The sequence below is a fragment of the Brassica napus genome, chromosome A10 (genome assembly GCF_020379485.1).
Source record: "Brassica napus cultivar Da-Ae chromosome A10, Da-Ae, whole genome shotgun sequence".
In the NCBI taxonomy this organism is placed as follows: Eukaryota; Viridiplantae; Streptophyta; class Magnoliopsida; order Brassicales; family Brassicaceae; genus Brassica; species Brassica napus.
In genome coordinates, this window is record NC_063443.1 from 10,132,532 (window position 1) to 10,144,089 (window position 11,558).

The 11,558-nt window shown below is 31.6% G+C and overlaps 2 protein-coding genes across 2 annotated transcripts; both read right to left on the reverse strand.

Moving 5' to 3' along the window:
• Window positions 1-270: 270 nt before the first annotated feature.
• On the reverse strand, window positions 271-1,490 carry LOC106430912 (B3 domain-containing protein REM8). The gene is made up of 4 exons (XM_048742856.1): window positions 1,401-1,490; window positions 957-1,319; window positions 592-886; window positions 271-512 (listed from the first exon to the last, which is right to left on the reverse strand). Exons 1-4 carry the CDS (start codon window positions 1,461-1,463, stop codon window positions 481-483), a joined length of 753 nt encoding a protein of 250 aa, XP_048598813.1. The 5' UTR covers window positions 1,464-1,490; the 3' UTR covers window positions 271-480.
• A 1,317-nt stretch (window positions 1,491-2,807) lies between these two features.
• On the reverse strand, window positions 2,808-3,782 carry BNAA10G09730D. Its single transcript, XM_013810329.3, has 4 exons — window positions 3,435-3,782; window positions 3,286-3,335; window positions 3,099-3,180; window positions 2,808-3,013 (listed from the first exon to the last, which is right to left on the reverse strand). The coding sequence occupies exons 1-4, from the start codon at window positions 3,661-3,663 to the stop codon at window positions 2,967-2,969; spliced, it is 408 nt and encodes a 135-aa protein (XP_013665783.1). The 5' UTR covers window positions 3,664-3,782; the 3' UTR covers window positions 2,808-2,966.
• Between the last annotated feature and the right edge of the window lie 7,776 nt (window positions 3,783-11,558).

The window sequence follows — 11,558 nt, forward strand, 5'->3', positions numbered from 1 at the left end:
ATGGAATCCTTAGTAATTAAAAATTAATTTTTTTAAAAAAGTGAAATAAAATAATTTTATTTATAACATAATTGAATAGAAAGATACAATATTTTTTAATAGCTTTTTTAAATAGTTTTCAAGTTTCTATTGCATTTGTAATCTTTTAATCAATTTTAAAAGTGGTATTTACAAGTTATAATTTGTTTTTTCAATTTTTTTCAAGTTTCTATTACATTTCTAATCTGTTTTCAAGTTTATATATCAAATTATACAAGTTTTGAACAAGAGGAAACAAGTTTATGAATGAAAAAACCGAGGACTAAAAAGAACTTCTTGGAGTTAAACAAAATCAAGTTTTGAAAAGTACATAAACAAGTTTTGAGGCAAAAGGAAACAACCTCTCCGAGAAACATAGCCAAATTCAAGTTTACAATAAGCAGTAGTACCAAAAGGAAAGAAAAGGAAACAAGTTCTGATAGAGACGAAAATGAAACACTCCTAAATCACCTGTGAGCTAGAAGCAATGTCACCTGCAGAACAAGACATAACTAGTTAAAGCAGAAGCAATGTAGTAAAAGAAATAAAACAAGCAAGTTAATGAAGACTAACCATTCATTCTGCTCAAGTGTTTGATGAGTAGTTCAGCGCACTCTTTCCTTTCCGGACATACACACATCAACGGAGTTGTGTTCCCATCTCTAACCACATTGAAGACAAACAAGTCTCCTATGTTGCAATTGTTTTCTTCACAGAACTTTCTCCACCATTTTCTTATGTAATACATGTCGTCTGCTTTGCTATATCGCAAACTCCCAGTCCATGAATTGCCCTCTTTGTTGACAAGTATTATCTCTTTGCATTGTTTGTTCAAAGCAGTACAAGTGGTTGCTTCGACATGCAGATACTGCGAACACATAACGTATGAGTAACTATGACTAACTAAATATGGTTTATACGTATGAGTATTGACTTACCAGTTTGTCTTCATTTATATTTGAAGCAGTGACTTCAGCCAAAAAACAGTAGTCGAATGAGAAAGAATGAGTATAATCCACGTCGGCTTCTTCCTTGATGCTGTGAGGATGTGTAAACTGAATCTCACAACAGCTCGGACCAAACGGAGTGACATTAAACACCATGTCTCCTTCGTGTTTGAAGACGAGAATGTCACCGATTCGAAGGTCATGTGCTGTCGTGAAATCTTTCCAACCTCCGGTGAGTCGCCTGCCTTCTTGTATCACTTCCCAAGTTTGATCAGAAGCTTCCGATCTTAGTTTCCATTTTTTCCCGTTCGTCTTCCCTTGTATGTGCTGTGAGAAGAAGCTTAGTGGTATTGTCTGCAAGTCAATACTGGCAAAGTTAAGCAAACACACAAAATGGGAACATATACGTAGGAGAAATAGAGAGAGTATGTTTACGACGTCGTTGTGGAAACCAGGAAGCAGAGGCTTCAAGAAATGAGGTTCTTGCGGATTCCCCATCTGGAATAAGAAGCAATCATCTAAGCAGTCAGACACGATAATTCAACCAAACATATTAACTAAGGCGCAGGAAGACAGTCAAACAGCTAGATATAGCAAAACATATAATCTCTTTGTCTGTACTCTTAACAATACATGTGACAGGAACCTTCCAAAGTATCCGTAAGACAAGCAAAGTTAAGGCATTTCAGATTCAGATCAAAAGGAAGACTAGCTTATATAATCACCTCTTTGATTTGGAATTTAAAATATTACGAACCCAATGAAAGCGAACACATATCAAACCTAAAAGGTTGAGAAGTGATAATCATGCGGTTACCCAAATTGTTTACCCCCAAATCGTTTAGAAATCCTAATAGATTCACTCTTTCAAAAAAAAGAGAAGAAGATATACAGAAATCGATCAACAAGAACCCAAAAATCCCCAATTCCAGTGAAAACCAAACCCTAATTAGAAACGAAAAAATCCCCAAATCGTTTCAAATCTCACAGCCGATTCCTACACAAGAACATAAAGAAGAAGAAACCTAATAAAAATCACAAATTGTTGTAGAAAGACATCGATTTACCTTGATGGCTCGAGGAGATCGAATCGCATAAACCGTCGCCTTTCCTTTTTTTTTTTCTCTTCTTCGCGAATGATTTCATTTTTTTTCCTCGTGCACGTTTACTCTTCAACCGGTCCAATACGAAGCTGCCACGTCCCTACGGATTCGATCCGTTAAGCCCTTCTCTGCGGACTGCTCCTTCCCAGTATCACACTCTTTTATTAATTTTTTATTCTAATGCTGCAGTTAAGGATTCATATGAACCCTGCGTTGTGGATGCTCTAAGTCCATAACACTCAAACTTGAGTACTAATAAGTGATTAGTATGTGTGTCATCAAGATTTATGTATTTTTATTTTTTATTTTAAAAATATAATCTAATTTGGAAATTCAATTTTGTTTCCTTTTTTAAAACATATCAAATATTAAATACTCAAACACTATAGTTGGTGAACCCAAAAATAACTCTTTAACATAATTCTTACAAAAATAATTAATAATTTTAGGCTCATTGATGGAGATACACATTTGGTCATTCAAACACCAAACATAAATAAACCCTTAAGCTGATCAAGCAAGATAAAGTACTCATGTGGTGTCTGCCATCTCAGCAAGCCAGCTTGCAACCACAGTAACACAACTACGACAACAAAAATCAAAGGCTAGTTGCTTCCATTCTTTATATTGATTCTTCTTAGTTTAGGAATGGAACAAGCTTTTTCTTTGTAATATGTGATCTACCTAGCTATATGTATGTAAATACTGATATACACACTAAGTTAGGGAGAGGGAGATATTGGTCATGATTTTATGTTATCCCCCAACATATTTGTTTGATATATAAAAATATAAAAATCCAGAAAACGTGTTGTGAAAAATACACAAATCTTTAATTGTAATCTAGAATCTCTTTCTCTATCCCCTCTTGCTTTCATATATGCAGAGATCATCATCATCAGCCTGTAAAGAATCTTCTCCATGACTGCCATGGAAGAAACCCACCTGCAGACAAGCTCCAAAATCACTAAAGCTTCTTGTATTAACTGTCTTTCAAAATGTAAAAGAAAGAGATAAACTGAAGTTTTACCACATCCCGGACAACGGAAGTACTTTTTGTCTCTAAATACAAGCCCTGTTCCTCCACATTCTTCACATCTCTTCTGTTCAATCTGAAACCAAAATCTCAATTAAAATGGACATTTCCAAAAATAGATATACGCAAGCACATGTGTGTTGTATAATATATGAATATATCTTAATTTTAGATCACATACTATTCTTTTGCTGAATTCAACACCTGCAACAACGAAAGGTGTAACTCCAGCTGCAACATCCATTCATTAGGAAATATAAGGAATTAGAATTAGATTTACTAAATCGATTTTACATGATTAATCACGACAAGTTAAATTATGTTAATTACCGACAGCTCCAACTATGATTTGCCACGTAATCTCCGATTTGCCTGTCTCCGCCACCGTGTCAGCGAGGTCACCTAAAGCTGACGGCGTTCTGAGCCGTCGGTTACTTATCATCAAACCGTTGCTTCTTCCCCGAGAAACAAAACTAACCGTCGATTTCTTCTGACGAGGTCCTGATCCAACGGTCCACAAGGACGGAACCAGACACAGAGAAGAAGAAGACGCCTCCATCGTCGCCACCGTGGCTCAGAAATCAAGTTATCCGAGGGGTGGGAATATATTTCGGAAACGACACGTTTAAATAGGGCCACGTCGACTGATTTTGAGTCGGGTTCGCGCCAACCACAAGATGAATGCGAAAGCCATCATGTGGCTCTAAAGGCAACGGATAAAACGAAAAATCTTTTAATACATAGAAACGTCGCCCTTTAATCAGAAAACAAGTAACACCATTAAGGTCTTTGTGTATATAGCCTAGTAAAATTTGAAAAATGGTCTATTTCAACCCTAACAATTTTGATTGTGGTCACAAGCCAATCCAAAATTTGCTTTTATGAGCTGGCTTGCCATTCTGGATAGATTATCTACTATGGACAGAGTATCAAAATGGAGTCAAGGGGTTGACACAATGTGTGTTCTGTGTAAAGGAGCAGCAGAAACTAGAAATCATCTGTTCTACGAGTGTTCTTTTACTGGTCAAATTTGGGAACATCTCACTAAAGGAATCTTGGGGAATTCTTACACAAATGTTTGGTCTGAAATTGTGACATTGATTTCAAAGTGTTCTCGGGAGAAGAATAGTCTGTTTTGTATTCGCTATGCATTGCAGGCTAGTATTCATACTATATGGAGGGAAAGAAATAAGATCAGGCATGGTGAGAAGCCATTACCATTATCGAAGTTGAAGAAGCTTATTGATAAAGGAGTGCGCAACAAGCTAAGTCTGATGAGATCTAAAGGACTTAAGGGAAGAGAAACAATTCTTCAGTTTTGGTTTGAAACTAGATTGCAAATAGCAATAGAAAGGATGGAGTAGAATATGTGCTATGGCAACTTTAGTTGTAACAAAAAAAAATTTTATGAATAAAATTTAGCATTCATTCAAAAAAAAACAATTTTGATTGTGATACATACAATCTAAGGTTAACATGAATTATCAGCGATGGTTGACTTGTTTGCTGAAATTGATTTTGAGATATTTCGCAAACAAGGTTTGTGAAAACAAAGTAGTTGATGGGTTGTTTAGGAGCATGTCAGTGTCTACCTTGTTATTTCAGTGACAGTTCCAACGGTTCTGCAATAGAAGGACTTGTATGCTGAGATTGAAAATGATGAACACATTCAACATATCATTTCTCATATAAGTGATAACTCATTGCTGTCGACTGACTAATGGTAGATTGTCTGGTCTTGGAAGCATTTTGTGATACATAATACATCTAAGTTCATACAGCCTATTCCTCAAGAGTGTCATGATAGAAAAATGGCGGGACATTCTAGAGTGGTTAAGACGCTTCAACAAATTCAGAGATCGTTCTATTAAGAGGGGGATTCAGAAGACTTTTCAGAACAATATCAGCCTTTGCCAGGATATCAAAATGGACTTCATTGAAAGGATTCCAACTTCTAATGGAGTTAATGTCATTTTCCTGGTAATTGACAGGTTAAGAAATTTCGCTCATATTATCAGCCTTACACATCTTTTTACAGCTACGGATGTTGCTCAAACATTTGTTTTGGAGATAGTAAGATTACATGCATTTCCAAGAAGCATTGTCTCTGATCGGGATAGTCTGTTTTAGTGTTTTTTGGAAGGAAAAATTCTGTTTGTCTGGTACTCATCTCAAGTACAACACTGCTTTTCACACACAAACAGACAGCCAGACTAAAACCTTAAATTGTTATTTGTAGACGTATTTACGGTGTTTTGTGTATTCTCATCCACTTGTGTAGTCTTATTATTGTATTGGGTTGAACATTGGTATAACACTTGCTATCACAAGTCCCTTAAGACAACTCGTTTCATGGTGGTTTATGGAAGGGAACCTCCTACATTGCTTTGTTATGAGGAGGGGTCTACGGAAAATTGAGTTGGAAGAGTCTTTCGTGATATATAATACTAGTATTGAACACATGCTTTGCATGGGAATATTTTTTCTTGCAAATATTTTGAAGAACATTATTTTGGATATAATATAAATGGATAGTTATAATCAATACTATTAAAAGGGAATGAGTCTAAAAAAATCTACCTATAAAAGTTGTTTGGACCATTTCATTTAACTCATTATTTTTGGTCTTACCTTAAAATTATACTAACAATATGTTACCATATATTTCTCTAGCAATAATTTAGTCAATTCTTTTATTTATTTAAATTTCACTCCTAAATCCTAATCATTACTATTACTATATTTATCATTTTGATTTTTAATCGTAAAAATATTGAAACTAATGTTTTATATTATCACTTTTATCATATAATATATGATTTAAAGCAAGATAAATTACAAGAAATATATGTGTACATTCTAACTTCCTCTTTCGTTTATAATAAAGTAATCATATCATATATAAGCTTTCCCAATAAAATCTCATATCATATACTAAACTTTCAACCATCTATAGTTTGATAATATTTTCATATTTAAAAATAATTTTTCTGAATATTCATGTTACTTTCACAAAAATGAAGAAATTCATTGGTTCTATTAAAGCTAACCTGACTTCACGATATCAGTATTGATTATTCAAGATTTTGAAAATTATTTGTTTAGATATTATACTTTTATATACTTTTCACTTAAAACGAATCAATACTATTAAAAATGAAAGAGTTTTAAAAAATCTAATGTAAAAAAATTGTTGGAGTTATGTATAACTTTTTTTTTGTCAACGGAGTTATGTATAACTATTTATTATTTTTCTGATAATACAATCATCATTCTAAACATACAATATTTTAAATATTTTTAACAGATCTTAATATTACTTTTTATGATACATTTACTCAGAAAAATATTTCATCAACCATATTTTTGTACAATAACGTTAAAAATCTATATCAAAAGGTTGTTGGACCTGATATGGACGTAATGGGTCCATATCTATTCGGGTATTTAAGATCCTAAAAAAATTTGAAATATATGAAAAAATCTAAAAAATATCTGAAACACGAAAAGTATTTGAAACTCCAAACAAATACCAAAAAAGTTTAAATATCTAAAAATTTAAAATCTTATTCAAAATCTGACACGATGAACTGAAAAATACCCAAAATTTTATCCAAATACCTAATTTTTTTTTTAATTTGAAAAATTTACCTGAAATCAAAACTCTTATCGTAAACCAAAAACTTAAAAAAAATATCCATAATACCGGAAACATATTCGGAATATCCAAATATACCTAATAAACACATATTTACGATTGGGTCTAGGGTAGGATCCAGACTCAAACAAAGACCTGCGGGTCAAAAAAAACTCAATAGGTTATCTTCTCTGGACCTGAACTAAACCTATAATTTTGGGTCGGTTCGGTTTATTTTTTTGATCCATATATAATTCTCATGTCGAAAAGAAACTTACGTAAAAGTGTACATATAAAATCTCAAATAAACTAATTTGTAGATTATATAGCTGTAAAAAATTATGTTTTTCGATATAATAAAACTTTGTATTATAATATAATCCAACAACCCCGCGCTTTCCAAGCGCGGGTCAAAATCTAGTTGCATATTATTTTTGAAGAACACATGAAAAAAGAGAAGCATAACGATTTTCCAAATTTCAGATTTTCTTACCATTCTATAAAATTATATATCGAGAAAGACTTCAAAAACTAACCTTGGACAATATATAAAATCATTGCAAATTATTGTTTCATTACCTATTATCACCCGAGAGGATGCAGTAGATTGAAAAACAATTTCCTTACTACTGTGTATTGATATATCAAATATTTGAAATATGTATCTCTGATAAACATTATGCACAATAGCTGTTAATATGTACCTCTGTAATATGTATCTATTGTAATTTTGTCTCCCATCATCCCATGATGGCATTGATTTTGCCTTCTTCAACGCTGCTTCATGTTTATCTTACCCCTACAACCATCATAAATCAATTTTATTTCTAATAATCTGAAAGAGTAAAACTATAGAGCACAAGTATCAAATTCCGCATCATTGATCCTTAGTAGTAAAATATTGGAAACGCATTTACCTTGTATCAAAAGATCTTCTTCTGTAGTTGTGTGTTATTATCTTTCTCTTTTCTTTTTTTAGTATATAGATTTATATTATGCTTTAGAAAACTTCTAGTTGCCTGATTACACGTATATTGCCATCATTATAATTACTACGTCCTTATCCGCGCTACGCGCGGATAGTATTTTGATTTTTTTTTCATATTTTTGTACTATTATGTCAATTGTTTAGTTTTATAAAATGTTATGTTTTTATTGTAAATTTAAAATTAAAAATCTAATTTTCTTTTACTGTAAAGTAAGTTAATTTTTTTGAATCTTATCACAACACATTATACATGAAGAGAATATAGTTGGTCTTTATATTCTTATTTGGTGTAATATTGAAAATTTTGATGGTTTGTTTAAATGGTTTTTTTTTTAAATTATATATTTTAGGATTGATTTTCGTGACTATATTCTATAATTGTCTACAAAAAATTGTTTGTCCCATATAGACATCCACATACATATGGACTTCTGATAAATTTGTTCATTGGGATATTTAGTTTCACTTTCAACTTTATTCTCTTTTTTGGCACCCTCATGCTAGCTTGTGAGGCTAGCCAACTTGGTGCAAAAGGATTTACAAAAGCTGATCAAGATGCGCGTGATCGGATACCTTTTGCTAGGCTATTGGTACGAAATTTTAAAGATCTAGGAATATAAGCAATAGAAAGTTCAGAAAAATTCTTTAGATACAACTTGTATTTCGTCGAGCTCCGAGTCCAACGCAGGCCAATATTAATCTTTCTCCTTTTGAATGAGTATAACCAGTTGTTCACAGTCGATTGAAAGACCATCTCTCTGTGTCCAAACTTTGGTATCACTTGCATTGCCCATAGCGAACCTTCAGCTTCCGCTTGCAGTGGTGATTTGGTGCGTGTATATCGGTCCTTGCTCCAAACAGCATTGGAAAGTCACCATCCATTAACACAAAGCCAAATCCAGATATGTCTCTTTCATTTATCCAGAATGTCTACCAGGAGCGTTTCTTTGCGGAGAAACAGTTGTGTCTATTACCTCAACTCCCATATCAATCTCCATAATCTCGTCTATACGTTGAGTTATCCTCCAACACTCTGCTTCAATTTTATTCGCTAAAGGGAAAGATATAATTCCTACGACACTATTAATGATTATTTTTTTTGTAACACTGATACGACAAACTTATGTTTTATTTAACAAAACTCTTATTTTAATTTTGTATTAAAGAATCAATCATATTTTATATTATCCATAATTTTAGTAAATTTGCTTATTTGTCATGTTTTTATTAGGTTTTAGCTAAATCATTGATTTATTATTTATTTTAGCTAAGTCACTAATTTATTAATTTTAAAAATACCCTTAATTAATATTATATATATATATATTAAAAATGAATTTTATTTTAGTATTATTAAATTTCTATTTTATATTAAAATTTAGTTAGTTTTTCTTATTTGTCATATTTTATTAGGTTTTAGACTTTTAGATATGTTATTGATTTATTATTAATTTCTAACTGATTCGCTACTGTGTTAATTAAAACAATACGCTTAATGAATTTTAAATAATTAAAAACGAATTTTATTTTAATCATATAAAATTTATATGTTATATTAATATTAAATAATTGATTCTAAAATAATATAATAAAATTATCAAAAAATTTTAAAAATAAGATAATTCTTATATATATTTTGTTGCTATCTGAAAACAATATTTTTATTATAAAAGTTAAAAAGATACAAAAAATTATAATTAAATATTATTCAAGAAAAAAATATTTATATAAAGATATTTTCTAAACTATTTCTAAGATATGTGTGTTTTAAAAAATTTAACATGGGATGTTTAGAACACGAGATTATGCTTATGAGAGATTGGTTTGGGAATGGGTTTCGAGATGGGTCGAATGGGCTCTGAAAATAGCTATTTTTTAAACTCAAACCCAATCGGATGACATGGGATCGTAGTTGGTTCACAATATTTTACCCATATGGCAGAGTTTAGAAATGAGGGATTTAGTCCGTTTTATATAGTAGGATAATAACAATAAATCACTTACTTTTTCCTTTTGATAACTTGATCCGGCTGGCTCCTGGTTTTGATAATAATCACATATTGAAAACGTTTTGGTTGTAGATAAAACGTACAGAAGAAATCTAGTATGTTTGCAAATTATACAGGAGATGAAGAAAACCGTTTGATGATAAAGAATTAACGTGGGATTATAATTCAGAGAAGAGATAGGAATTTTGGTAGTTGAAGATATGGATTACTTAAAAATAGGAGATGACGAAAAAAAAATTTCCATTTGTTTTTTATTTTTATTTTAATTTGTAAAGCTTTTCCAAATGTGAGAATATGATTGACAAAGTGACTTGTGCTTTAGTATATAAGAGATGCCGGATTACTTCGAGTCGTTGCTAAAAGCTCAAGAAGTTATGAAGACTCAAGCTGATAAGCATCGTAGAAAGGTGGAGTTGAGGGTGTATGATATGGTGTATCTGAAGTTGAGAATGTATAGGTAACAGATGATGGTAAATCGCTGTGAATAAACATAATTAACATGTCCTTAAAATTATAGAAATTGTATAACTAAATTATAGATTTCGTGAATAATACAATTTTCAATCAAAATTTTATTCAACGGTTTGAAAATGTGTGTCGAACTCTAGTTTACATTTAATATAAAACCACATTAATATGAAGAAAAAATATTACTAAAAGTTAATTTGAAACGGGATAAATCTAAGTTTGAAAAATCTTTGGCGATTTCTGACCGTTAGCAATTAATTCAATTAGTTGAAGAAAATGCTAGTATATTGGTTTACGGAAAATGAATAAAACCTCAATGCATTATAGCCTAAAAAGGAAAAAAAAAACGAGTCTAGAGAGTTAATTAAAATGCTAGGTGATTCATCGACATCAATACATTTTTTTTTTGATGAAATATTAAATTTGAATGAGTTCAAAAAAGATCTACTTCAAACTAGCTTTAGGGACTAACAATGTGCACTAAACCACCTCTGTATCAATCCAAACAAGTGGGGCTTGAGGTAGTACTTCGTAGAAGATATCCTGTTTCTGGGAACAAATATTTACGAAAAAAACTAAATTGCTATAGTTATTAATATATTTTTTTTCTTTAGTTTAATATTTTATATTATTTTATTTAAGGCTGTTATTTATAAGTTATTGAATTGTGATGTTTTAACGTAATTGATTTTGCAAAATATTTAACTTTGCTATTTTATCAATACTATTAAAAGAGAAAAATCTACTTATGTAAGGATGTTGGATCTTTTCCTTTTCACCTAAAAAATTAAACTAAATATATCTAAACTATTAATATGTCATATTTTCTATTTTTCTCTTATATCCTATTGTTAATTATCCTATTCTTGTGGAACCATTATTTTCAAAAAATATCCTAATAAAAATGCCTACTATCTAGGATTAATATTTTGAATGTTACTAAATTAGTGATTACATCACTACAAGAAAACAACGATATACTGAGGGAAAAAATCGTCGGTATGTCGTCGGAATAACGCTATTCCGAGAACATACCGACGAAACAAGTCGTCGGAAATATCTCCTCGGAAAATCATATTTCCTCGGAATTCCGTCGGAAATATCCGACGGAATTCCGAGGAAACAAAATTCCGAGGAAACTCCGAGGACACATAGTTCGTCGGATGGTTCCTCGGAATATACCGAGGGACTTTTTCCTCGGAATATTTCGATGGAATTCCGATGGTCCAATCCTCGGAAGTTTCGACGAAATATTCCGAGGGATAAAAGTTCCTCGGAAAATTCCGAGGGATAAAAGTTCCTCGGAAAATTCCAAGGGATAAAAGTTCCTCCGAATTTCGAAAAAATTTATT

Coding starts and splice junctions, on each gene's coding strand:
- LOC106430912 (XM_048742856.1), bottom strand. CDS start 1,463: ATGGGGAATCCGCAAGAACCTCATTTCTTGAAGCCTCTGCTTCCTGGT. Junction 887..956: donor ATATAAATGAAGACAAACTG/GTAAGTCAATAC, acceptor ATGTGTTCGCAG/TATCTGCATGTCGAAGCAAC. Junction 513..591: donor ACACTTGAGCAGAATGAATG/GTTAGTCTTCAT, acceptor CTTGTTCTGCAG/GTGACATTGCTTCTAGCTCA.
- BNAA10G09730D (XM_013810329.3), bottom strand. CDS start 3,663: ATGGAGGCGTCTTCTTCTTCTCTGTGTCTGGTTCCGTCCTTGTGGACC. Junction 3,181..3,285: donor TTGAATTCAGCAAAAGAATA/GTATGTGATCTA, acceptor TTTTGGTTTCAG/ATTGAACAGAAGAGATGTGA. Junction 3,014..3,098: donor CTTCCGTTGTCCGGGATGTG/GTAAAACTTCAG, acceptor GCTTGTCTGCAG/GTGGGTTTCTTCCATGGCAG.